This window comes from Filicampus tigris, chromosome 13 (assembly GCF_054856515.1).
Source record: "Filicampus tigris isolate MCC_2025a chromosome 13, RoL_Ftig_1.0, whole genome shotgun sequence".
Taxonomy (NCBI): domain Eukaryota; kingdom Metazoa; phylum Chordata; class Actinopteri; order Syngnathiformes; family Syngnathidae; genus Filicampus; species Filicampus tigris.
The window spans coordinates 3795075-3822901 of NC_141229.1; the positions used below are offsets into that span (position 1 = coordinate 3795075).

The following is a 27827-nucleotide window of genomic DNA, read 5'->3' on the forward strand; positions in this document are numbered from 1 at the left end:
AGTGCACTGTCGATTTGAAATAATGTGCTCTTTTTCAATAAAGGGATAAAAATAAACATTTACATTTAATAAGGGATCAATTTCAGACTGGGTTAACTTTAGCAAACAATTAAAATTTTCAGTACAGCTCATATAACATGCTGTTAAGCCCGGGAACACGCTTTGTATTTTGAAACATTTTGAGGCCAGTGTCTCCCCTTTTCCCCCAAACGAATATTGGCTCCAAATATCGGCCCGGAAAAACACGTATCGGATATTTCTAATAAATTTACTTAAAAATGTTGAAACATTTGGATGGCAACCTCAATATAGTCTCACACCATTTCTCAACATCTGATATCTGATCTGTCAAATGTAAGGTGGGTCTGCCGGTCACACGCTGACTGTAAACAAAGCAGTTATGTAACCATCAAGGCACGCTGTGACCCAAAACAAATCGCCGTCCATAGGTCAGTCCAGGTCGGTGGACTAGGTTTGAGAGTGAGACACCCTTGTCAAGATTTGGTGGCTGCTTGGTGAGCCTCAGGAATGACCATTCAACCCCTCAGCCCCCCTGATGCGCCTCATAGTTCCCAACCTGCTCAGCGGGAAGAGGAGAAAGCCCCGCCATAAGAAGCAAAACGTGAACTACCAGGTAAATTTGTGATTGGGAAACGGCACCCCGATAATTGGTGGGGGAAAGAAGTGAGAAGAAACAAAACTTGCAAGGCGATTTTGTTGACACACAGGAAGAAAAGCATCGACCAGAAGCACAGCCTCTAAACGTCACATTTTCAGTCAAGTTTATTTACATGGCGCCAATTCATAACACAACAGAAGTTATCTCAGAGCACTTTACACACCTCGCACAGTCTGAAAAGCAACTAAACCCCACACGAGCCAGCAAAGGGAGTCAGACGGGTAAAAATAAAATGAAGCAACCTCGAAAAGAAGCCAGTTGTGTAGCATCCTAACCTTGTAAAACGAGAGTCGCAACACACACGCACACAAACAAAAGACGTCACACTGCGTGGCTTCTTGTATTTGTTGACAACTCCAGCGACAGGTGGACAACGGTGACGAGGAGGCGGAGGAGGAGATCCACCTTCGAGAGAGGTCCGCCGGCGACATTTTTTGGTTTAGGATGGCTAGGCTAGTTAGCTCACAGGCTAGGCTAGGATAACTGACGAGGAGGGAACGGCAACAGTGGCCTCCGTTAGCCGCCACAGGCGCCCATCCCCCTCCCAACCAAACACAAGCAGCAGCCTTCGCTTTTTCCAGCGCGTCCACCATCTTGAATCTGTGCGCCGTCTTCCTCCCCCACCCCCCTTTTCCCGCCTCACAAAAAAAAGCACGACAAAAACCACCGGGCACTCACCTTTAACGACCATCCCCGGCTCGAGCATCACCTCTCACAGCGACGAATCGATCCCCTTTTTTATTATTTGGCCTTATTTTATATTGGCAAATTGGCCCGTGCGAGCGGAAGGTTGCCTCGCAGAGAAGAGCAGCAATCCTAAACCGCCATCTGGTGGTATTTTCCTCTCTGCGGTACAGCGGGAGCGGCGCAGCCTCACGCCGGGACGCGGCTGCCCCCTGGCGGACACTCCGCGCAGGACGGCCGGCTTCGTCGAGCACGCGCCTTGCTTTCCACGTAACACGGGAGCGAGGACGCGCACGCGTGTAACGGCGGTCACTCCTTCACGTCTACCTCACCTTTCTTTGGTTTCAGTTTTTTTCTTTAAAAAAAACAAAACATTGACTTTATGCTAATCCTAATGTTAAACAACAGCCAGCAGTGTCCAATATCTAAAGCCTTACATGCTGTTACAACTATGTGACGTCGCGTAACGTCATTGTCATTCTTACGACATTTGAGTGAAATAGTTAAATTGTTGTAGTATATTTTGTTGACCTGTATAGATTTCACATCATGTGTACATATATTCTATTATAAATTACACAATATATTATGATATATATTATATTATACCTACGGTCCTGACTCCTAACCCGACCCCCCGCCCTCCCCCTTTTTCTTCCACTGGTGAAAGGGGCTTCTGCAAAACAAAACAAAAACAAAAACAAAAAAATTCATTGACGGAAACAGGGCTTCTGCATTTGAAAAAGAAAAAACTTTTTTTTTGTACTGGCGGGAATGGGCTTCTTCCAAAGGAAAAAAAAAAGTATTATTTATTTTATTTTTTTACTGGCAGGAATGGGCTTCTACCAAAGAAAAATGTTATTTATTTATTTACTTTTTGACTGGCGGGAATGGACTTCCATAATTATCTTTATATATTGTATCCATACAAATAAATCTTTTTTTATTCTGTTATTTTTTTCTAACTGCTCTTGTTACTTGCTGTAGCAGACACTGTAAATCAGCAGTATGTTGTAACATACCTTAAAATATAACTTACTGTAACATTTTCCTTGAGTTGTCTTGTAGCATATCGTACCATGTCTTACCTTTATGTATCACATTTAATCTTATTGTATCCCACTGTAGTTTATCTTATCATATTGCATTGTGACATACCTGTCTTGTCATACATGTCTTCTTAACTTAGTGCATTGTAAAATATTTCATCATATAGCTTGCTGTCTCACCTTATCTTAAATGATATTATCCTATTATGTAGCGTATTTTTACACATTAACTGGTAGCATCCCGTACTGTATCTTTTTTAGCATCGGACCCTTCTTAACATGTACCATGTCATGCTTCAAATCTTAATGTATATTATTTGGCATCTTGTCATGTCATATCTTCCCGCTAGCATGTACTCATTAAAATGAATACAAATATATCCCTACACACATCTAGTATATATGGACGCCTCTCATGCTTGGGCTTAGGGCTTAATAAAGGCCACTTGGGGGCAAGCCTTAATAATTCACAGTCACCTGTCGAGCTCCTCGCTGACTGTGGCTCTTCATGCAGCTCAGTGCACTGATCCCGATGAGCCTGTGGAATGAATGACGCTGACGTGACATCAAGAAACACTATTTACTATTATGACAGCAATGGAGCATCCTATGTCATATTTCATCTTATCCTTACGCTATCATACATGATCACAACTTAAAGGCCCTCTCTAATGCTCCAACGATTGCCATTTATTCCATAATCCTGCACTTAAATAATTCAATCTGTAGAAAAAAAAAAATCCCCCCCCCCCAAAAAAATGAAACTCGGTATAGTAATTTTAAGCTTTTTTTCTAATCACATATTTGCTCAATGCTCGCATAATAAATGTGCCATTTTGTAAGCATATCAAATTAGCAATTGAACATAATTTTGGGGTGCTGTTGTGTAGCAATACAAAGTATAATATCATGGCTTTTTTTTTGTAAAAAACTGTTCAACACAGCTTTTTCTAACAAAAAAAAAACTGTTCAACACAGCTTTTTCTAAAAAAACCAAAAAAAAATGTTCAACACAGTAGACAAACCCATGAATAGATCCAGACAAGAACAGCAGCATTGCAGTATTTCAGTATAAACTCCTCAGCAAGTGCTTCAACTCATTGTGCAGATGCCAATGTGACTCCACATGGAGAATTTTTCCAATCTATCCTTTGCAATGTGGATAATGCAGCGTTACATAAGCAAAACATATCCAACGCCGCGTGCAATTCTTTCAAATCATTAAAAAAAAATTGTTTTTTTCAAAAGTCATGATTTTACCCTCATACACGCGGCTCCGTGTGAATAATACACGTGCACATCTGTCTCGTTGTGCTCTGTGTTAAGGCTGTAACCATGGCAACATCAGCATCATCTTTTTAGGCGCCGCAATCACAGCTTGTCACTCCCAAAGTCGGTTCCAGTGAAGATAAACATCTCTGTTCATCTCCACGAGGGACCAAAAAAAAAGGCCCCGGGGAGCTGTGTTAACCCATTTAAAATGTCCTGTCTTTTATGTTTAGATGATTGTGATCATAGTTGACTTGTTTTTCTATCAATGAAGGACTCCTTTATAATTAGTATGCAGCCCCACTATTCTGAACTTGATATTCTGATTATTAATATTGTGTTTGTGGAATATGAATTAAGCGGCAAAATCCAGCTGTTTTTATCCTCCTCAGGGGGGGCGGCCATTTTGTCACTCGCTGTGGACTGAAAATGACATCACAGCAGGGGCGGAGCCATGGGTGGGCCTGGGTGTGCCCACCCAGATTGACAGACTGCCCACCCAGTGAGATTCATGAAAAAAATATATACTTTTGAATTTTCAGGAAATTATTAAATGATTTTTGAGCTAGTGTTTTGTTGCGTTTTTTTTATTTTATTGAATATTAAGAACAGCATAATCGTGGTTGTCTAAGAAAGATCTGAAATTTGTCATTTTATTTGAATATACGATGTGTCGGGATAGGAGTATTGTGCTCAGTGGGAGAAATATTCAGGCCCACCCTGATTTTTCCAGGCCCACTCATTAGCCACGTTCTGGCTCCGCCCCTGCATCACAGTTGCTGAGCGCTCAGGTAACAGCCAATCACGGCTCAGCTTTAGAAAACAGGTGAGCCGTGATTGGTCGTTACCCTGATCCCTGAGCAGTTGTGATGTCATTTTCAGTGGACAGAAGTGACAAAATGGCCGCCCTCATAGACGGCTAAAAACAGATGGATTAACTCTTATTCCACCAATGTAATATTAATCAGAATGCCCTGTTTCAACTAGTGGGCTTGCGTAGAACATATTCTTGAAAAAAAATGTTTGGGTTGACTTTGACTTGTTGTGAAAATATCTGATAAATGCAGAGACAGTGTGAAAGACAGTGAGTAAATGTAAACTGTCAAATATTTATCATAAAAACTTATAGTGTAATTGCCCTCATGACTAAACACACATTGACTAAAAGTCTCTCATTGTTTTCACTTGCGTGATGTAAGCCTCCAGCTGTATTTTACACTACATACTAGTGCCCGGTGTACCACGACCTCCCTTCCCCGTTTAGGAACGGTGACGTGAGGCTGCAGTGCTAATCTGTCAGGTTGAAATGTTTGTTCAGGCTTGCTTCTGCCCTCCTAAACAACCTGTGACGAATGAGTTGGACGGGGAGGGTCGCGCTTCACGGCCCGGCTCCATCATGGCTCTAAAAACTTCTGAAGTTTGACGATCCTCACTTGATGTATAAAAAGAATGCTAACCCTGTGTGAGCTCTGTGCTGGCCAAAAGCTGTCACAATCCAAGTATTCCATATCAGTCAATATTGATAATTATTGATTTTTGTTTTAATGCTATTTGTAATATATAAATATATATATACAAAGAAAACAGTTAACTGTTTTTGTGTACACCGTTATGTACACAAATCAGTTATGTAATGTGCATTTTCTCCCCCATGCTTATTTGCATTAGGTGCTACCCCAAAGCAGTTTTGTTGATACTCATACATTAGCCTTCATTCAATGTTCATACAATATAAGTGAACTAATACTCTCTTGCAGCGAATATATCATCGTTGACCAACCGTCTTAGGACTACTTTATCTTTTTAGCGGACTCGTTATTGCCATAGCCCATTCATATTTTACTTGCTTGATTTGAACTTGAGTGCAACGCCTCGGGTCGGATATGGCTAACTGGCGCTAGCGTGTCAAAGACGGGGACGTGTTTAATCGGGTTATCATGCATAATATCGTTTGATTTTAAGAGCGGACTGGTCATTTGTTTGAACGAAATTACGCCGCTGGACGCGAGTATGGCGCACGGCTGACGGCCCGCACTCATACTCCGTTGGGTTAGCTGCTTCTTTGTTGGTTTAAATGCTTCTTCTTCGTTGGTTTAGCGGCTGCTTCTTCGTTGGTTTGGAGGCGGATGCGCGCCTCCGACATCACGCACCGCACCGCTATCGGGTTTGTATTGTAATTTTTTTCTATCGAACGTTTTATGTGTGCTACTCTCTACATGCTAGTACATACTAAAATGGAATTAGTCATTCATCCGCTCGATAGCACTCCTCTCCCTCTTGGTAGCAACTTACGACCCTCCTCAGTATACATATACACACGCACACACACACACACACGCAGAAGGCCGCAGAGTCGTCAGTGTGATTTTTTTTTTACTAGCGAGCCCTAAATAGTCATTGCGCTCTCTCTCGGTGGTCGCCATGGCAACAGCAGATGGATCTTCCTCCCTTTAGTGCCTAAAGTGAGTGCATGGAAGCCAGTAGCTCAAGTGCGAGGCCTTTTATTATCGCCGCCCACCATTGTGTTTAATAGCTGAAGTAGAACGGCAAAGCAGTCAGTGGAACGCAGACCTCCGCCAAGGTGGCGTCGTTAACTAAAGTCAGGAAGAAAAAACTACCGATTGCATGAAATCGATTATTTATGTTTTTTTTATTTGTAGTATTTCGCCTTTTTTCTTGGTATTTTACGACTTTAGGGTAAACATTTGTAATATTTCATCTGCGTTCGGTTCACGTAACATGGCTTTTTTTTCTGGTAATATTTTAACTAACGATTTTATTATCGTAAAATGTCTCCACTTTTCTCTCGTCACATTTCGACTTTAGTTCAGGTAACATCCCAACTTTTTTTTTTTTGTGATACTATGACTCCATTCTCATAAAATAATGACCTTTGCTAGTTCTATTACGACTCTACTTTTGTAATGATCTTTTTTCATTTGTAATATCGTCTTCTTATCATATTTGGACTTTTTTCTCGTAACTATAACATGTTTTTACTTGTAATTTCCAACTTGTTTCTCATCGTATTTTGACTTCACTTCATGTAGCATTTCAACTTCTTTTCTTGTAATTATTACAGCTCTCATAAAATGACTGTAATTTTTCGCATTTTTTCGCACAAAAATTATGTTTTTTACTTGAATAATTCCACGTTTTTTCCTCATCATATTTCGACTTCGCAATTGAAATAGTATACAGCACATATTTACAATATACTCACATTTTCGTAAAATTAATTTTTCTTGCTGATAATATGCTAACTTTAATTTTGTATTATTGAAAGAAAAAAAAATCTTCCGAATATAATTCAGACATTTTTTTTTTGTAAAATTCGTGACTTCACAAAGAACAAAATGACATATAAAAATAATAAAAAAGAAAAAAATAAGTGAAAAATTCCGGTTGTATTTTGTCATTTGGCTGTTGGTTTCGAGAGCTACTTTCTTGGTGTATCACATTCCGAATTTTACAGAAACCACGTAACATAGTTTTACGAACTAAGTAACTAACTGTGACGAATGTTGTGACTGTGTTGTGAATATTTGTGCCAGCCCGTCAGTCCATCACGCCACCGGCATTTTCTCTCTTGTGGCCATCTGCGCGTCCTCCCGTTAGTGAGTCAGCTTCCGCACCTTTAAATACCAGCGTTTGTTTCCTGTGTGGGACGTCTGTTCGCCATCTGCGGTTTGTCAATCAATGATAGAGGGAAGATGTGACGGCTTCATCCCTGACTGATAAGGCGAAAGCAAGTAGACACATTTACATAAAGTCATTATCACCGATTCAGTACGGCCCCGGTAGGAGCTCATAGAAACTGAAATATCCCGACAGTTATCTCATAACATTTTGACACGATTTCACATAACATTATACGTTTTTTTCCCTTGTAATATTACAACTATACTCTCATATACTCTCTCTGGTTTGCTCATTTCTGTAAAGGTTTCACATTTTGTGATTTGGGAATGTACAGACTTTTTGTCATTATAATTCAACTTTATTCTCATAAAAATTCGCTGATTTTTGAACTGACATTTTCCCGTCATATTTCGACTTTATTCCACATCACTAATGACTTTTAAATGACTTTTGCTTGAAATATTCTGACTTTATTCTCAGAAAAAATAAAATAAAATCGTCATCTTATTTCACCTATTTCATGCAACCTTATAAGTTTGTCCTTGGGACATTTGAATAAATCGTTTGAAAAATATTTTTCTCTTTAGAATATTCAGACTTTTCCCTTCATTCCATTTCAACGATTTTACGAAATTACGACGAAATTTCCGTCGATGCCTAGCCGCCGCCTGGTGGGCTGGATGTTCCGCGGGATACTTTCGTCGACGAGGGTGGCTTTAGGTGGACTAATGAGATGTGTGTTTGCCATCCCTCAGGTAGTTGCCAGGGGCAACCACCCCCTTCAACCCCCCCCCCCCCCCTTCCCCTTTGCACGGCACTGGTTTGTTCATTTTTAACATTCCAACTTTTTTTTCTCTTACGATTCAATTGCGTCCTACGTTTAACCAATAACATTACGACTCCGTTCTCTGTAAAATGACGACTTTTGCTGATAACGTTACGACTTTAATCTCTGAAACCGCACTCGGGTTTCCAAATGGGCAAAGCTTGCATTGCTCATGTTGACGCATGCTCAGACTCTATGATTAGCTTCACCCCCTCCTCTCTCTCTCTCTCTCTCTCTCTCTCTCTCTCTACCTCTCTGTGTAAGGCGGAGCATCCTCCGCATCAGACAGTGATGGACGAGCAGCAGCAGGTCGCCATATAACACACATCCTCCTCCTCCTCCTCCTGGTCCTGAGGTGGCTTCTCTGCGCTCTCATCCTGGTCCGGGTGGTCCTCCTTTTCGAGGTGATTCTAGACTGCCGCATGCAGGCAAAGGCAAAGTGGGGGAGTGAGGGGGGGGGGAGCGAATGGCAAGGAAAAGAGGCAACGGATGGGAGGATGCTCAGTGACTGAATGACCGGCTGCTTGTTTGCAGGTGAGTGTGTTTTCGTAATAATAATTAAAAAAAAAAAAAAAAAAAAAGATTTGAAAAATTCTTTAGTTGAACTACGCATGATCGCCAGGGGCTCCCGTATAACCTTGAGATTCACATGACCCCGCCCCCCCCCCCCCCACGATGAGCAAGAGACTCACTCAGACGTGCATTTACATAATGGCATAAATGCTCCAGACAACAAACGCACACACACATCCACGCACACGCAGATTTAAACGCCGGAGGAAAATGTTGTCCCAGTGACGGGGCATCTTGCGTGACACAATAAATTGTGCATGAAATTGGAGGCAAATATGGTATGGATAAAACGGTTCATACATAGATATGGAAAATGGGCTATTGTAGTGGTGGAACATAATAGCAAAATACAAGAGGAACATTGTGATCCGTCCCGGGCATGATGTGACTGCTGAGGCGCTTCTTAAATGTCACTAGAGAAATGATATCAAGCTTATGTGGCAAACCGCTGCTGGGAAGCAAAAAAAAAAAAAAAAAAAAAAAAAAGTGCAAAGATGAACAATTGTAATTTTTTTTTTTTTTTTACTTTTAATTAAAGTTATCAGTATTTTTTACGTGAAACGTGGAAGGCATTTATGACTTTTTTTTTCTTCAGAAAAGTTAATAAAAATTCATTTGGATTTAATTTACTTTATTTCAGGAATTATAGTACAGTATGTTCATTTTTTTTTAACCTTTATACATTTGAAGTATTCCATTTTTTTCCAATTCCAATTATTGCAGTGAATTATAAGATGCGTCATCTTTTCATCCTCAGAATTGTTTCATCCTCACAATTGTATATTAATAGTCATTTCAAATCATTTTCAAACACTAATTCCAGTGTGTTAAACACATTTTTGAATTTGGTAAAAAACAATGCCAATTTGTATTTTTTACACACACGCGCACAAACGTATACAGAGCTGGTCATCGCCTATTTCCTGTTTGCATATTTAATCGATCCACGTGGTCCCAGCCGACTCAGCCAAACAACGTCGAGAAAATTAAAAAAAATAGAATAAGAAAATTAAAAAATAAAATTCAAAAATAAAAGAGAGTTGTGTACCTTGACGCAACGATATGTGCCCCATATTCTTTTTAGTTCACCGATCACCACGCTGTGCGCGTGTGTCTGTTGTTTTTGTTTGATATTTTTTCTTTGTTTTGCGACGTGTCTGCTCGTGCGTTGCCTGCTTGTGACGTGAAGATTACATTCTCGCTGATGAGGGATGGACCCCGGACCACGTGGTCCATTGAATATGCAGGACGGAACATGCTGGCAGCGTATATATATATATATATATATATATATATATATATATATATATATATATATATATATATAAATACATATGTATATGTATATTTGTATACATATATATGTGTATGTATATGTATACATATATGTACATATATGTGTACGTATATATACATATATGTATACGTATATATGTATACGTATACATATATATGTATATATACGTATACATATATGTACATATATATGTATACGTATATATACATATATATGTATACATATATATATATATATATATATATATATATATATACACACGTGTATATATGTACACATATATATATATATATGTGTACATATATACACGTGTATATATGGACACATATATATATGTATACGTAAATATGTATACGTATATATATATATATATGTATATGTATATATATATATATATATATATGTATACGTATATATATATATGTATACGTATATATGTATATATATATATATATACGTATACGTATATATATATATATATATGTATACGTATATATATATATATATATATACATATACACACACACACATATACACACACACATATATACATACATATATAAGTATATCTACATCACTTTTTTGTTTTTGCAAAGCAGCTGGGAGAACTCACATGGTTCTTCTTGACCTAAGATACCGAAACTGGTTCAGAGACATACCCCCACGAATAATGTCTTTCCCGCTAGCAAGATAAGCGCTTGCATGGGTGTCATTGGGAGCCATCCCACATCAAGATGAAATTTAAAAAAAAAAAAAAAAAAAAGAAAAAAAACTTGAAGATAGTGCTGATGAATTATCGTTCTTCTACGCAGACTCTTATCTGTTCATGGCTGGAGCTTTGACTCCCTTTGGAGGTCGAGACGTCACCCCGTTCTGCTATTATTACCGTCCGAGCCATTAAATATAGAAATGTCAAGCGTGCAACACAGGGAGAGCATCGAGACAGGCTGGATTAAATTTGTCTGGATAGTGAATCTCAGGGCGTTTCATTAGCCTGAGAGATGGTCACTCCACAGTGTTGTGTGAATCCATCTTTATGTTCCAAAGACGTACACAACAGATTTTTTCTCCTCTGCCTTGGATCTAACATCATGCGGAGACAATTGTTAGCATTCTGGTACAATCTTCAAATGTAGTTGCTCCACAATGTTGCGTGTGTTTCTGTTTATGTTCTCGGAAGCGCACAACTTTTTTCCATCCAGTCTGACTCGGATTTTACATCCTGTTGAGACGGGATCATTTCCGACGACTGGTGTTGGATTAGACTGACGGGTGCTCGCTCCACAATGTTGTGTGTGGCAATTTCCACCTTCCAGGGAGCTACTCAACTTATTTTTCTCTGTCCAGCCTGCCTCGGATTTGTAGATAATGTTGAGAAAGGATTTTTTTTTTCAGCGATAGCGTTTGTTTGAACTGACGGGCGGGCTTTCCACAAGGTTGTGTGCCTCCGTGTTTAAAGTACGTTGCAGGGAACATACGGAATTTAGGGCTACACAAGGCAACGATATTTAATTGGCGTTATTTGCAAGGGGTCCCTGGACCCGAAAACGTTTGAGAAACCGCTGACGTTGAAAAACGTTTCTCCTCTTTGTCCATCAGGTTTGTCTTCTGCCAAAGTCCGAGATGGAGTCCACCCACCTCCTGGGCAGCGCCAAGAAGCGGGTAAAGATCCACCCTCACACCGTCACGGCCAAGTATGCCACGCAGACCCCTTATTCCCCGCAACCCGGCATACACACGCACTTCCCCCAGCCCGGCGACGAGGGCTACGATGACGCGCCGTCCTTCGAGGACTTCGGCTCCTTCCTGGAGGAGACGTCGGACAGGAAGCAGCTGACAGAGGCAAAGAAGTGGCCGCTCACTCTGTTCGGCTCCAAAGACAAGGAGAAGGCCGCCGCCCCGAGGTCCCCGGCCGGCAGGAGCGGCGACGGCGGCGAAGCGGCCGCCAGAGTCAGCAAGGGTCCCGGGAAAGGGGTCGAGGAGCAGCTGGCCAGTTTTGGGGAGGCCTCGGTGTCGGCGTCGCGGCTCACCTGGGTGGGGCTGCTGGGGGCGGCGCTAGCTAACGGCTGCGTGGTCCTTCTGACCCGGGTGGCCTCGGAACGCTTCGGCCTGGGCCCCCTCTTTCTCCTGTTGATCCGGTCCGCTGTCCAGCTTCTGTCCGTGGCCGTGCCGTTGCACAAGGGGGAGAACCCTTTCGGGCCGGAGGGCTACCGCCTTCGTCTGCTTTGTTACGGCGTGGCCTACTCGCTGTCCCTGTGCTGCGCTTACTCCTCGCCGAGCTTCGCCTCCCAAGGGGACGGCGCTCCCGCCTGGCGACTGGCCACCACGGTGCTGTCCGCCACGCTGGCCTTCCTGTTGCTGGAGGAGCGTCTGGGCCTGGCAGACGGCATCACCCTGGCGGCGGGCCTGTGCGGTTTGGGGGTTCTGCTGCTCCCCGCGGCCGACGAGAGCAATTCCGATTCCCAGACGGACCCCGCGGTATTCTGGAGGGCCGCGTTTGGGTGGTCCCTGTCGGCGCTGGCGGGGCTGTGGATGGCCTTGGCCCTGGTGGGCTACCGGTCCCTGAAGGAGAGAGTTGGGGCGGCTACGGCTCTGTTCACAGTGAGCTGGACGAGCTGCGCGCTCACCCCGGCCTTGATGGCCCTGCTCCAGGAGGGCCGGTCCTGGCCGGCCGGCGCGGCCGGCTGGGGCCTCGTCGTGGGCTTGGTGGCGTGTTCCAGCGCCGCCTTCCTGGGGATGACACACGGCCTCACGCGTATCCACCCGGCGCTGGTGTCGGCGAGCCAGAGCCTTGAGGCGCCACTGGCCACGGTGGCCCATCTGGTCATGGCGCAGGTGGGCCCCAGCGCCCCCGAGGTGGTCGGGAACACCATGGTGGTCCTGAGTGTCGGATGGTTGGCGACCATGAAGCTGTTGCCCTCTCGCGGCGCCGGCCGGCGTCACCGCGAGGAATACGAGGAGATTCTAGACTCGCCCATTAAATAAGACGCCATGTCAGCTGTGCATACTCACTGGAGCTTTATTACCTCCACCAAGCACAAATTTAGATTCAGGAGCTTACGTATTGATCGCCATTTGTTAGTTCATGGGGAGGGGAATGACTGTGGTTTTCCATGCACTTTTGTAGCGAGGTTGTGTACAGGTCAAGGGGATAAACTAACCCCTAAACCCCTAGTCCTAACCCTTATCCACAAACCTAAAACCTTGATCTTAACCTATTACCCTAAAACTGACTCTAACCCCCTAACCCAAAATGTAACCATAAACCTTACATTTGACTATAAAACCTGACCCCCCTAATCCTAAATCGAACCCCATAAACCTAAACCCTACCGGGAAACCTGTTAATTTGAACACTAATCAACCCTAACTTTAATTCTGAACCCAATATAATGAGCCTAAAACCTTTCACCCTAGCCCCCTTGTCGTTCTCACCCCCAAATTTACCCTAAAGTCAAACACTTATTCCTAACCCTACCCAAACCCCGTAAACCTAACATTAACCTTGAACCCTAAATTTAACCCGAAACCTAAACTCTTAGTCCAATTGCCAGTTCCCTAATCCCGAACCCCAAAAATGATCAATTAAGGCTAACTCTGAATTCTAACCCTAAAATCTGTCCCTAACCACCCAAACCTAACTTTAACCTCAGACCTAAAACCTAAAATACCCAACCCTTTTATTTATACTTTCTTCCATTTGACCGACTACGGCATCTATTTGTAAGAATAAAAGATCATCCAGGAAGTAGCCTGCGATCTGTCAAACAAACAAATACATGGCAATCCGATTTTTTTGCACTTTGTGTTCACTGTTTGGCCTTGGTGGAGGTCTTTGAGTGCCATTATTGTCTTATGCTCTTGTGCTGTCCTCTTGGATTTTTTTTTTTTTTTTTAACTTTTTGGGGAGAATCGGGGGGGATGATTAAAAAAAAAAAAAAAAAAGTGCCAACTTGGTGTCGTCTGTTAATGTGACAATAAAATCTCGCTGGTGAACAAACAGCTCGACTCTTTAAGTTGGTATCAATCACGATGCTTGAAGGGGACGGTTTTATTTATGATCTTTTTTTTTTTTTTTTTTTTTAATCGGCTTCGACACTCTCCTGCCAAGGCTCGATGCCAACCATTTTGGGATTCGAATGGTATTTGTCAACCCCAAGAGTGATGGCCGAAGTGGTGCGCCCGTGCGTGTCCGTTACAGAATCACTGTGTCCTGCATTGATACCGTTTGGTTTTGCTACCGTTCCTCCAGCGATTCCCGCATCATTAGCCACCTGCCTTTGTTTGCTCTCATTATCGGGCCCGCCTCTCTCGCCCCGTATTCTGCTAAAGCGCACCACAAAGACAACATTCACCAAAGCGTCTCATTAGTTGTGAGTTGCGAGGGTAAAAAGAACACAGGGGACAAACATCCTAGTTATTAAAGAATGTGGCCATGTGATGTTTTTATGTTACACTGCGGGTCAAATTGACCCATTTTAAAAGCTAGAAAAAAGGAAAAAGAATTCCTAAAAAATAAAAATAAACTTATAATGTGAACATGTTCAGACTTAATGTTAATTTTATTTTCTGTTGACCAAACGTGCAGCGGGTCACGCTGACCTGTGAACATTTTTGTTGTAGAAAAGAAACAAACGTAACAGGAGCCTAATCAAAATCACATTCCATTTTTTTTTGGTTTTTTTTTTTTTTTGTTGCTTGACCAAAAATAAATACAGCCAGGCCAACATGCAAGGAGTTCACTTGTCTGTGTGCTTCCACATCCAAATGAAAACAAAATCAATCCATTTCCCATTTCAAAGATGCAAGACTTAACAACAATGATTAATACAATTCGATACTTCGATAATGTTATATGTTGTCATTTTTGCGGTGTTTTTATGTTGGTGATCAAAATATATTGATATTTTGTTTCAAACCTATATATACAGTGTGCGTATATATATGCAAACTCACATGCAAAATTATTTTAAAAAATTTGAAAAAAAATACATTACAATTTTTTTTAAGTACATTTGAAAGATATTGAATTCTAATAACTACATATTATAAATTTAAAATTGTCTTCAATATTTTTTTTATGACAACACTGCATGTACATAAAATAAAAATGTGAATATATAATAAATATATACAACAATAGACATTTCATATTTGAAATATTTTTTTTTTTTTTACATATTTGACACATTGTAACACTTGAAACTGGCTCAACTGTCAGTTTCAAAAATCAAACGTGGCACTTGAGCGGAAAGATTTGCCTCCCTTGGACTCGACGGGAGCACAATTGGCTGCGACTTAAAAAGGACCGTGTGGGCGGAGGGAGGACACATTTCCACAAAGCTAATGGTCTTCTTTTAATGACTTTTTTATTGCTTCAAATGCATCCAGACTTTAAAAAAAAAAAAAAAGTTCAAAGAGGGGGAAAAAAAAAAAAATCCTCAATAATAATCCAAATGTGCAAATATGTGGTGGATATAAAAACTCTTCACACGCCTGTTTGAAAGGCCAGTTTTTGTGATATAAAAAAAATAAGACAGAGATTACCCATTTCAAAACTACTATCGGTGTGACCTATAACCTGTCTAACTAGTTGAAAAAAAGTGCAATTTTTCAGGAAGTGAAAATAAGATAATGTGATTGCATAACATTGAATAAAATTCAACCGATTTGGAATGGGTCGTAGTGCAAACCTGCCACCATTTAAAGTGCCTCTTATTTAATCCCAAATAAAGTTTCTTTAGTAATCTTTTCCTGACTTTTTTTTTTTTTTTTGCTTTCTGATAGATAGTTTGTGATAGTTTTGTGTGAACAGTGACTGCTATTTGGATTGTGTTCATAATCCACTGCAACTTATAAATTCAACTTTGGTTACAAGTCTTGTTCTCACATGCATTTTGGGTGTTTTGTTTTGTGTGCAAGATAAGGCGTCCATCGCCCAGACATATGAAGGAGATGGTAGATTGTTGGCACGTACTAAACAGCTGGTACACGCCAGAAATTCCTTCAGCGTTGTCGTCGGCCTCTTGGCAGCCTCCCTGACCTGTTTTCTTTTCATCAATATTGAAAGCATGTTCAGCGCTTGGTCATGTTACGGGCTGTGCCATATTTTCTCCACTTGCTGATGATTGTTTTCTTTGTGTTCCGTTGTATATTTCATGCCTTGTTCATTCCTTTGTACACTTCTCGTGACAACAATGAGATCTCGGCGAAGCCACGGAAGCTTTTTGCGGACTACGGCTTGTGCTGTAAAATGTGACGTAAAATGTCCAAAAAAGCCTACTATGACGTGCGAACTTTATCGAAAGGCAATTGAAATGGTGGCAGCTATGCACTGACTCCTTTTAGGTCACACTAATGGTGGGGAAAGTTTAAAAATGATACATTTGTCATTTTTTTGGTTTTTTTTTTCTAAATCACAAAAACCTACCATTTGAACAGGGGTGTGTAGACTTTTTATATCCAGTGTCAGACAGCAGTCCATGTGGTGCGGCCCTCTCACGAGTCTCCTCTGTCTTTCCTCAGCTGGATAACTCGGTTGAGCTGCACGTGGAGCCTCTGTAGCTCGGTCGCTACGGCAACCAGCGCCTTTTCCACACTGTCAGCGGGGGGCGGCGTGACTTCCCGCGTCACTTCCTGTTCTCGAACACCCGACGGCGAGGGCTTCGAATTATTAAACATCTGCAGGCTGGCATTGAACCTCCTCTCCCTGGCCTCGCCTTCCTCTCGGAGCTCCAGGAGATCCTGGTGGAGCAATTTGAGGGCGGCCTGCCAGGGTGGGCACTGGCGGGACGCCGTCCGGGCCAGGTGATCCACCTGCGCCCTGAGGGACGCCGTGGCCCCGCAGCACGATTCCGAGGACTCCAGCAGCATGTTCTGCCTCATGTGCGAGTTCTCCAGGGCGATGAAGAGCTTGTCCCATCGAGTGAGCTCTGCAGACTGGCACGATGTTTGCGGCTGCATGGAATCCTCTAAGGGGGGATACCGTTTTAAGAGCTTGTTGGAGCAAATGCGGTCATAAGTACAAATGCATACGGATATTTATTTATACATACCCGCAAAACACATATACAGTCTATATTGTATACACACACACACTAGTGCAGGTTTGTTTTCAGAAAAGCCATTGGCACATTGTTGTATCGTATTAAATTCTCCTTTATCGTATCGAAGCGGGTCGTTCCAAAAAAAGCAATGTATTGCTTTGTGTCGAATCGTTAGGCCTTATATGGATGCGTATCGTATCTTTAAAAAAACGTATCATTACACACCTAAAACAATATGAAATACATATGTATACATATATATATATATATATATATATATATATATATATATATACATACATACACAGTACACACACATATAGACACAGACATACAGTATACACATATATTCACATATCGTCGCCGTCCTGTGAAAAACGCTTACCTCCAAACTTTAATTTTCACAGTAATGCGATGTCCGTCACGTGTAAACATTAAAAAAAAATTGTTTTTGACATGAGAGCGACGATACACAAAATACAAAATAAATAAATGTAAAAATAAAAAATATTTACAAAAGAAATAATAAAAATCAAAAAAATAAATACACGTTAATACAAAGCACAAATAAAAATGGAAAATAAAACAACGATAAATACATGAAAAATGGTGTATTAAAAATATACATTATATATACATTTAAAATACATATCTAATTTCATATATTTTAAGCAAGTGTCCTGCTTTTTCAGTAAATGGCAAAGCCGGTGGAAAAGATGTCAAGTTACCTTCGTGTTGCTCTCTGGACACTTCGTTGTCGTAGACGTCGGCGTAGTCTACCTGGTTGAGGTGCGGCGACGCGCCCGCGCACGCCATCATGCCCAGCACTCCCCATACCCTCAGCACCCGCCATATTCTTAGAGCGGCCATTTTTTTGGAGGGGCGGGGGGGGGGGTCCAAAAGGCAGTAAAAGAAGCACCTGGCTTCTTGTAAGCCCTGTAAAAAGTGCTCACTGTCAGCCCACCGGGTCCGCCTTATAAACTCAGTTGGAGGGAGGAGGGAGGAGGAGGTCCGTGGGGGGGGAGGGGTGTGTGTCTTTAACAGATGGGGGGGGGTTAGTGTTGTGAGTAATGTAACAGTGGAGTGAATGTGTCAAAAGTCCAACTTAAAGAGGCAAAAATTGGGGCATTGTAAGGGGGGGGGGGGGGGGTTGGCCGCTCAAAAGCATCCTGATCCTATCGTGACAGCTCATCAGGGACAAAAAGTGGAAGGTTTTAGACGCCAGACTTACGCTTATGACAACGTGTTTTGCCAGATAGAGAATAGACTTGCTTTTCGTACAAATATTGACTGAAATTGTGACTTTCCTACTGTGTTGCAAGTTCATCGGGGGGGCAATAGGGCGGAAGGTTTTGGACTGGCCAAGTCAATTTCCAGACCAAAACCCGATAGAGCGTGCGTTGAACCTGCTCAAGAATACACTTGAAGGGAATATCCGTTTTCATAGCATTATTTACTGGGATTATGAATTTAATACTGTGTTAGAAATTCCATCAGCGGCAAAAAGTCAAGTCGATCTCCAGACCTTAACCCTACAGAGTATGTATTTGACCGACCGGATAGACAATAGGCTTGAAGGGAGTATGTATTTTCATACAAATAATTACTGTAATTGAAGGAAAAAAAAAAGAAGTGAGGCAAAGACAAACATGTGGAAGGTTTTACACAGTTTTTCTTTTTGGGTGAGAGAACAGACAACGTTGTTATGAGTTGTGACTGTTTTTGCAGTGAACAATTGGACTTCCTGGAGGACATTCTTGACGATTCCCAGTTGCAAAATGCAGGATGGGAACGTGCGGGCCTTGTGTGACTTTGACGTTGACACAAATGGTGATGTTTCATTTTGCCTTGTGTCGACCCGTGTTGTTGTCGCAGACGTGATTTGAGGTCACCAGGTGTTGGCGGCCCCCAGGAAAAAAAAAAAAGCGACACTCGGCTTCCCGTGCGGACGTCGCGGCAATCCGTTGCATGTCTGGTTCCTGCACAGGAACAGGAACCAGACACGCACATGAAAAAAGCAATGTTACAGCACATCAGCAAAAAGTTTGCTTTTTTAAGATTGCAAAGAACATCACGAGGGGGGGAAACCTTTTTGGATTTAGAAGATACAAAGGCATCGAATCGAGAACCGTTCCATTATGAAATATATCGAGCTACGTTTGGATTTTTTTTTTTGGGGGGGGGGGCACATTTACAGTACTGACAAGTTCATTCAAATGTATGCAAAAACGACATCAAAAAAGTCATTGCGTTATATCCTCCCCAACTGGGCCACAGCACATCGAATCGAACCGTTTCACTTTCCAATCGAACCGTCCTTGAATCGGAAGTACTGTAAATTAAATGAGTTGAATAAATCAGAATAAATCACTTTAAGAAATTGTTTTAAAAAAATACAAACACACATTTCTATATACAGAATGTTATTTGGGGGGGGGGGAAAAAAAGACAAATTCAACTTATATTTAGTATATTATTTTAAAACGGATGTACAAACAATCATTTGCCGAGAAAACGAGAAGGTTACAGGGTGAGGGGAAACGCAGGTGATGAAAGCGCCGTTCCTCAAATAAAGTTTCTAAAGCATCCCCTTGCGGTCGGCTTGTGACGCAGCCTGACACGCTGGCCGCGGCGTTGTGTAATAACTTAAGCTTGGGAGGGGGGGGGGGGGGGGGTAATAACTTAAGCTAGGAGTGTCAAGAATGGCGCAAGCATGTTTAAAAAAAGAAAATCTTGAAAAATATGAGCCCTAAGTGAGAACTGGAGTGGGCTAAGTCCGTTTTTTTTCCTGTTGGTGTCCAGTGACACTATGAGTGACCCAACAAGTTTTTAAAGAAAGAAGCATCTCAAGCATCTTGAGATTCGAGTGTACGGCGGCGGTGAACACAGGTCAACTCGCTTCACAAGAAACAGCAATTTGGCAAATAATACTTTAAAAAAAAAAAAAAAAAAAATTCAAAATGTGGCTTGAAATAAATAAGTAAATACATTTAAAGAAAGACGTAATATCGATGTTGCACTTCTCGAAATAGAAGATATAATATTAATCAGGGCACGACTGATCTGGATTTTTTTTTTTTAATCCGATTCCGATATTTGGCAATGTAAATTTTACGGGTCGTATCCTAACAGGAGGGTTTTCATATCCACCTTCATTTGTCCCCAACAACAAATTGTCGTGAGTGATTTAAGCTGTTGTCCGTGAAGAAATATTTCATTCTTATGTTATTTTATATATGACTTGTTTTCATTTGAGAATCTGACATTCATCAGGAGAATTTACTGCTTTCCCCCGCTAATGTGTTCCTATTGACACAACAGATAAGCAGTGGAATATTTCCGCATCCTGTTCACTTGCTGCACCCGATTATGAACCAAGGTACGTATTGAACCGTTAATTTACGGCCTGACAAGCTAACTAATAACCTTACAAAAGTACACCTTTAATACTTTGCTGACGCCATATCAACGACAGCAGATAGGAGGAAGAGGACGTACCTTGTGACACTTGATTTTTTTTTTTTTTGCATCCGGTCCCCCGAAACTGACAAGGATGGACCGTTTTCCTACTTTTGCAGGGTGTGGGTGGTAAAAAGTCATTAATCACACAATTTACTCTTCGGTAATTCACTCATCATAAGACAGTCTCTTTTTACTTCCTGGAGCGGCTGATGGAAAGACTTTAAAAAACAACCCAAAAAAGAGCAGGAAATGTATGGTTTGTTTTTTGCTGAGTCATAGGAAACACTGCTATCAAATAATCGCTCAGCTGGAAAATGTAAAGAAACAGTTGTTGTTAATATCGGATAATATGCTCCAATAGTGGCCGCTTTAATTTATGTTGAGCGTTCAAAAATGAACACTGGTCCATACTGATATTAGTGAACTAGTGCGTTTGACTGCATTTCTTTCATTAGTGTGTAAATAAAAAAAACAAAATGCTACACTGGAATTAAAAAAAAAGAAAAAAATCCAATTATCTGTACTGTTATTGATTTATATGAAAATGACTTATACGTACAGCACTTTGTTTCAGCTGTGCTAGTTTTAAAACACTTTGGCTAGTTAGCATCTCACGCTAACGGCTAACGCCGCTGTCTGTTGCTAATCGAAATTGGCGTAGCCAAATAACTGATTACATTTAAAAAAAAAAAAAAAAAGACCATTTATTTTTGCTTATTACTTTTAACTAATGATCACGGTTAAACTAAGAAATGGTGCTAGTTCCATAAAAGCAACATCACACTTGAGGTCGTGACGTACCGAAGCACAACTTTTGAGTGTGATATTACTTCATTGAATATTCCGTTTAAAAAAAAATAGAAATAAATAAAAAAAAAAAATCTCCGCTTGGGGAGCTCCGCGCATGTGTTTGCATATTTATTTCCACATTAAACACATGCCAACCCAGTACTGACGTCGGCTCCATTGGACCACATCCTGGCACCGCGCACACACAAACCTGCACAACATGATGATGACATCATCTACATCATGTATTATTTCCATTATATATGCACCCCCCCCCCCCTCTATTACACACTACACAACATGGCCTCTATGAGGGGAAAATGAACAACATCTGGATGGGAACACTAGACCTTGAATTGACCGAGTGGGACCACTGAGGGGGTGACACCGCGTGCATGTGTGCGTAACGATCCTATTTCACCTTACTTGGCGTCGAAAAACACAAACACACACACACGCAGAGTGACACAAGGGAGAAAATGAGCTCAACAGAGTACGGGCCCTCGGTTTGGGGTCGAATTCAGACACTTCATTAGGTACACCTACACAAACCGACACAAGGATCTAAAGCAGCCCGCTCGGTGCGCGCGCTGTACTGCGCGTGACCGGCGAGCAGTGTTGCCACGGTTACCTTGAAAAAGCAGCTAAGTTACATGACCGATTACTTGATTTGAAAACTAATTTGGATGGCAAGTGACTTTGTCAGTTACATTCAACAGATGCCGACAACGCCGCTGAACATAACTGACAAGCACTTTTGCCGATGCTTATTTGGAAGTACATTTTTTCACAGTGACGTTGAATGAATAAAGTGTTGTTGTCGTTTTTTTTAATTACACATAAAAATAGACAACACCTTTTCTGACTTATGTTTTTTTTTTTATTAGGGGAAAAAAATTAGTCTGTGGATTTCACTTGACATAAACAGCTACTTTTTTTTTTTTAATATTTTTTTCAAGGCAGTCTATTTTGGCCTGCACATGTACTTTGTTTATAAATATGATTAAATTTGTGGACCTCATGTAGTCACACAGCCTTGTGGGTCTTGCTGGCAGTGTTTTTGAGGTCGAAACGTGACATCAATCTCCCAGGCGGGAATGCAAATTGTGAAATCCCGAAATACTTCACTTCAAGCTGTCAACACTGTAGTTCCCCTTTCTTACGTGTTCTAGAACGTACAGTTGTTTGCTGCGTGTCTTCATCTACAAATGGTGTCTCCTCATCCATGCTACTATTTGTTATTCAATTTGTTTCCCGTGAGGGAAAACTGCAAAAAATGCGATTCCTGTTCAAGCGTTGTCGGACGTCACTCACTATTGCTCCAGTTAATTCACTCGATAGCGAATGTGAGTGCTGGTTAGTTTTCTGTGAGCGGACTGTCGTCATCACAGGAATTGTGACCTTGCAAAATAACGGTAGTCAGATTGCTTCACCGAGAATAGTAACACTTTGCGTGATTCGTCATTACTGTAAAAAAAAAAAAAAAATGAGAGTAACGCGTTATTTACTTGTACATTACCGGCATCACTGCCCGCGAGTCATAGCTTGTCCACCCCTGGTCAATATAGACTTCACGTCTCTGGCCTTATTGGTTAAAGTCGCTAGTAGTAGCAATTCACCTGCTTGTTTGGCCCGTGAATTAGTTGGGGGAGGCGGGATCACAAGATGGAGGATGTTCTTGTTCTGATGGACAGGTGTGATCAGGCTCCCGGTTGTTGTTGTTGTTGTTAGCGCCCGCTCCCGTCGTCCAAGAGTCTTGGTCGAATTCGGGAAGGTGGTGGACGACAACGGCGGAGGCGGGAGAAACTCGATTTGGCTCAGCAGAAGGATGCTGACAGTGAGGCGCCCCGTTGGTGATTGACGACTGCCACTTGTCGGCGCACAACACGGCCGGGACGCTGCAAGGACATTGGCATCAGTCAAAATGTTGACCGGTGATTATTTATTTATTATTACGTCGATGCGTGACGATGGAAATAAATAATAAATATGTTGGACTAATGTTAATCAAGTCAATATTGTTGATGTAAATCAAAACAATAAAAATATGACGCGAGAACAAAGTTCTTCAGGGTGTTTCCATCAAATAGCACAAACCTCTCGAAAAAAAAAAAAAAAGTAGTGAAAAAAAATTGCACCTTAGCGTTGCATTAAAAACGTTAACACAATGAATGCTGTAAATGTTTTTGCCCTAATACATCAGAAAGACATTTTTTTTTTTCAACCTGGCCAGCTGTTTGTGGAGCTCCAGGGCGTGTTGCTTGCACTGGGCGTAGTAACACGTCTGCGCGTCCACAAAATCCATCAGGCTCTGCATGTGCTTTTCCTGCCAAAAAAAAATAAAAAATAAAAAGCCCACAAATAACTCATGCGTCACTAAAACACCACAAAATGCTGCGTCCGGGTGTTCAAAAGACTCACGCATAATATACGCTGTCCCGCTGGCTGGGAAATAAGATTGACGAAGCGGTGCGCGTACGTACGTGGGTGTTGCTAATTTCTCCCAGAAGCTGTCGCGTGACTTCCGACTGGCGACGGAACAAAGACTCAAAGATCCTCAGCTCCATCTCCGCCTAAAAACGATGACGTTCAACGAGAACGGAGAGGATTCACCGTGCGTCACTTTTTTCCACATTTTGTTATATTCCAAACTGGAATTCACTCTTTTTTTTTTTTTCTACTCAATATACACAACACCCATCACATCAACATGAAGAGTTTTTTAGGGCCTGACTGGTATGGATTTTTTTAGGTGGCTTTCAGTTTTTGGCAGAATAAAATTATGAAAACAGATTCATCGTTTTTTTTTTTTTTTTTTTAATGTAATTTGACAAAAAATAAATAAATAAAATTCATGTGATTGGCCCCAATTTTGGATCAGGACACCCCTAGTAAAAAGTAAAGTGAATCAAACAAGTTTTTTTTTTTTTGTCAATTTATTAAAAATGAAAAATGACCCTTCAGGGCAACTTGAACCTCACAGAGCATCTCTGGAGGGATCTGAAAATGATTTTGCCAAGACATTCCCCATCCACCCTGAAGATGAAACTAGTGTGCCAAGTGTGTGTCGATTCTACTCACTCACTTGAGAGATCTCCTGCGCCCACATCTGATTGGACAAGAGAGAATGGGTGTAAATGACTCAGCGACTTTCTTGGGACATTGAGTGGATTTGTGCCGACTCACCTTCATCCAGCGAACGCGCATGAATCTGAACATGTAGGACACGTGAGACGAGAAGTAGTCGTCCTCCCCCGGGTTTGCGTTCAGGTTCTGAAGCAAATGGGGGGTAAGGGAACAAAAGTCACACTGCACATACATTTTGTTGCTTTTCCACTGGGCGGCTGTTCTACATGAAGAGCAATATCGTGATTAATATAGATAGACAAAAAGAAATAAAAGCAACAAAAAATGTGGATAACTTCCTTGGAGTGACAATAACGGAATAAAAGAAAAACAGGGCGAGAAAAAGAGGGGTAAAAAGTAGAATGTAATTCCTTTTGACGTGACTGTGATTTAATATGCAATTATTTTTATTTTTATTTTTTTAAACAACCACAAACAATAAATGTATTTGTATTACAATTAGGGCTGTCACTATCGAATGTTTTTAGAATCAAATACTCGAAGAATCTGGATTTTTTTTTGCTGCAGTATCAACTTTTCGCCAATAGAAGGTGCTAATACACTGGGAAAATGTTATGAGTAGTTTGGATACAGTAGAATGGACGTGTATAGAGACTGAAACTTTTCAACTTTTCATGTCCTTCTCACCCTGGACCCTTGCTCGGCCTCGTGAGCTCTCCTCAGTCTGCTCTTGGCTATGTCCAAGTCCAGACGCTTGTTCAGCAACATCTTGCGCTCCTCCTGGACACAAGTTTTGAACTGAGTCGATAATCGCGTTTATTTATCGTACAAATGGATTGATTTCAAAATAAATTTAAAAATAACCATGATAAGTGCGGTGTTACGCATGTTCAATATTTATCGGGTCAAACTGGAGCATTTTTGCCTCCCTCGCAGCCAAAGTCAGCAAAGGGGTAATTGTCGGCTGTTTCTGAAAATCATCGTGAACAATTATACTGTGGTGTGGAGAGCGTTAAGAGTCATTATTCCTCCAAGATCTTCTCAGAAAAACATCCATGGCCGACGATCGGAAAACTTTTTCAATAATTCGTCTGCGTGCGGTCTTGCTATTGTGACATAAAACCCAAATGATGCAACCTAAGCCGTTGTACCTGCATGCTTTTGTATTCACACACGCCGAAGCGTCGCAAAGGGCTGAGAAAATGGATGCCGGCGCTTTGGGCAAACTTCCTCTGGGCCTCGCCGAGCTGCTTCTGAGCCTCGCCGCACCTCAGCAGCGATGTTCCTGGACACAAAAATACATCCCCCGGCCATGATAGACAACAAAGTTCAGATTATTAGCATGGCGACGGTACGCTCACCATAAGGGCTGCTGGTTCCCATCTCCAGCCCGGCCTGAATCATCTGGTCACCAAGGAGCTCTTGAGCGCGAGGTCGGGAGGGGGCGGGCCAGTCCAGATGCTCGTACAGTCGCTCTTCCAGCCGCGCCGCTGCTCGGCATAAAATAAAAAAATGGTTTATTAAGTTAACAACTCTAATTGAAGTAGACTAAAAAAAAAAAATGAATTGCTCAATTGCACTTTATTTTTAAGCATACAACTAACATATAACATCAGAATACGTACGTACTAAATCGGTTATTGTTTATCGTACCACAGATTAATTTATTGTGTTTGTCAAAAAATACATGGGAAGAGAAACTTGAAAAAAAAAAAAAAAATCGCAATTGAAATCGCAATCGCAATATTAAGGAAGCCTTTGTATCACTGACCTGTGCTGGGCTGCAACACGGCCTCTGTCTGTGAGACAATGAGGTCCGTCCAAGTCTTGGTGGCATCCACTCGGGTCAGGAGCTCCTCCAGGCCGGGATCCAAGTCGGTCTTGTCAGCCTGGCCAAGACTCTCCCCTGTGTACTGAAAAGTACACCACAGCAGCTATGTTATTACGCCTTTACCAGCACACTCCCACCATTGTTGTTAACCCTTTAGATACTGTTCAGGTCAACTGTAATCTATTATGACATTTGACAGTAATAACAACATTGTTAATGTTGTTTCAACTTGGAATTTGATGACTTTTCCTAAAGTGACCTAACTTACACAAAAGGGAAAATATTTTAAAATAATCTTTTGTACAAGTTATTCGAATTTTATCTGTCTAATGTTCTTTTAAGACAACGAAAATAGCTGTAGGCTTGATGGCCGGACTCTCGAAAGTTTAAATGGGATAAATGTGTGTGTGTGTGTGTTTTTAATAGGAGCGTGTGTCTAAGTTTGAACTGTCTGTGTATCCACCACAGTTCCCACAGAAACATGCACCCGTTGGTTTCTGAAGTTTCGTTAGGTACTCCCTAAACAGTGAGAGTAAAACGGTTTTACGCCTAAAATGAGTGCATACAAAAATACACGTACCTTGCCTTTTCTCCACAACGCCGATTAATTAGGATTAATCAATCCATTTATTAATGTCACACAGGCTATCAATACGTTTTGGAAGGCTATGTTGCTCATTATTTGATATATACAATTCTTGGCACGGGTCAAAATTTAAAAAAAACATACTATATGTTTATATGGAAACTTAACACTTGTATGTTAAAACTAAACAGACACTAGCTAGCACCATCATTTTCACGCTTTAAAAAAACATGTATTTATTCACGTTAATTTTGTTATTTTTACCTGGACCGCCCGGTTGATGAACTGGCCGGCGTCCACGGCCAACCGCGTCAAATCCATGACGACGTCGTCAAGGTCAAGGGGAGCGTGGTAACCGATGTTCCGACCGGGGCCGACGTGTCCTCTGTCCCCGGGAACGGAGCTAGGTGAGCGGGGTGAGTGACCGCCGGCCACCTGCTGACCCCGCCATGTTCCTTTGGGTCGAGATTAGCTAGTGACCGTATGACAGAAGATGACGTCGTCGTGTTGTTTTGGTCCCTTTAGCCTTCAGTTTCGCTCGACCAATTCGGTTGGGTCGTTACAGAAAGGGCTACGAATAAAAATATTTACGAACTAAAATGTTAAATATTTAAATTTGAAGCTTTTGGTATGCTTGACGGACGTTTCTGAGGGCTGGGGTGACAAGTTAAAATCGGTCCATATAGTTCCGGTATGGACCGCCAAAATAAAAGAGTTAACGGAAGTTTGTCCAGAACGGATCCATTATAGAAAACTGACTTCTGAATGTTTATCATACGTAATACAAAACGTTGATAATATACTGTATAATAGTTGTGTCTTTGGAGTGTGTGTGTGAGCAAGCCTTTTTACCCCACTGTGATGTCATAATGGGGCTGCTCAAGATAATAACCAACCCAATGTCATGTTTCTCAGCCAACGATATGGTTAAGATCCATGAGAAAAGGACCACTTTGGTGCGGCAGTCAAAGCAATATCATGTCAAAGCCAAAAGGTAAGCAGAGCTG

At 41.6% G+C, this 27827-nt stretch overlaps 4 protein-coding genes across 6 annotated transcripts in view; 1 reads left to right on the forward strand and 3 right to left on the reverse strand.

Moving 5' to 3' along the window:
• Window positions 1-1637, reverse strand: part of stag1a (STAG1 cohesin complex component a) — a 30386-nt gene extending 28749 nt beyond the window's left edge. Inside the window, exon 1 of the mRNA XM_086049510.1 lies at window positions 1358-1637. The gene's annotated coding sequence lies outside the window, so the exon portion shown is untranslated. The remainder of the gene's footprint in view (window positions 1-1357) is intronic.
• On the forward strand, window positions 466-15161 carry slc35g2a (solute carrier family 35 member G2a). 2 transcript variants are annotated; one of them, XM_086049514.1, is made up of 4 exons: window positions 466-634; window positions 8414-8683; window positions 11619-11681; window positions 11772-15161. In XM_086049514.1, exons 3-4 carry the CDS (start codon window positions 11643-11645, stop codon window positions 13002-13004), a joined length of 1272 nt encoding a protein of 423 aa, XP_085905640.1. In that variant the 5' UTR covers window positions 466-634; window positions 8414-8683; window positions 11619-11642; the 3' UTR covers window positions 13005-15161. The 2 variants fall into 2 exon arrangements, with proteins under 2 accessions (XP_085905640.1, XP_085905639.1); XM_086049513.1 differs by having other exon boundaries at window positions 11619-15161.
• LOC147137182 (pentraxin-related protein PTX3-like) lies at window positions 14563-23082 on the reverse strand. Its single transcript, XM_086049519.1, has 3 exons — window positions 22936-23082; window positions 17794-18001; window positions 14563-16990 (listed from the first exon to the last, which is right to left on the reverse strand). Exons 2-3 carry the CDS (start codon window positions 17933-17935, stop codon window positions 16518-16520), a joined length of 615 nt encoding a protein of 204 aa, XP_085905645.1. The 5' UTR covers window positions 17936-18001; window positions 22936-23082; the 3' UTR covers window positions 14563-16517.
• On the reverse strand, window positions 18721-27525 carry LOC147137183 (endophilin-B1-like). Of its 2 annotated transcripts, none has more exons than XM_086049516.1 (11): window positions 27085-27525; window positions 26175-26316; window positions 25765-25893; window positions 25555-25688; window positions 25091-25183; window positions 24503-24589; window positions 24402-24425; window positions 23800-23889; window positions 23542-23642; window positions 22936-23214; window positions 18721-19044 (listed from the first exon to the last, which is right to left on the reverse strand). In XM_086049516.1, exons 1-10 carry the CDS (start codon window positions 27139-27141, stop codon window positions 22956-22958), a joined length of 1116 nt encoding a protein of 371 aa, XP_085905642.1. In that variant the 5' UTR covers window positions 27142-27525; the 3' UTR covers window positions 18721-19044; window positions 22936-22955. The 2 variants fall into 2 exon arrangements, with proteins under 2 accessions (XP_085905642.1, XP_085905641.1); XM_086049515.1 differs by lacking the exon at window positions 18721-19044 and adding an exon at window positions 19525-21527.
• Between the last annotated feature and the right edge of the window lie 302 nt (window positions 27526-27827).

What these genes read in the sequence shown, in the direction of transcription:
- LOC147137182 (XM_086049519.1), bottom strand. Translation starts at nt 17,935, where the DNA reads ATGGCCGCTCTAAGAATATGGCGGGTGCTGAGGGTATGGGGAGTGCTG. An exon ending in GTCCAGAGAGCAACACGAAG is followed by an intron (nt 16,991 to 17,793) that starts GTAACTTGACAT and finishes ATCCCCCCTTAG; the next exon opens with AGGATTCCATGCAGCCGCAA.
- slc35g2a (XM_086049513.1), top strand. Translation starts at nt 11,643, where the DNA reads ATGGAGTCCACCCACCTCCTGGGCAGCGCCAAGAAGCGGGTAAAGATC.
- LOC147137183 (XM_086049516.1), bottom strand. Translation starts at nt 27,141, where the DNA reads ATGGATTTGACGCGGTTGGCCGTGGACGCCGGCCAGTTCATCAACCGG. An exon ending in TCATCAACCGGGCGGTCCAG is followed by an intron (nt 26,317 to 27,084) that starts GTAAAAATAACA and finishes TGTACTTTTCAG; the next exon opens with TACACAGGGGAGAGTCTTGG. An exon ending in GTGAATACAAAAGCATGCAG is followed by an intron (nt 25,184 to 25,554) that starts GTACAACGGCTT and finishes ACTTGTGTCCAG; the next exon opens with GAGGAGCGCAAGATGTTGCT.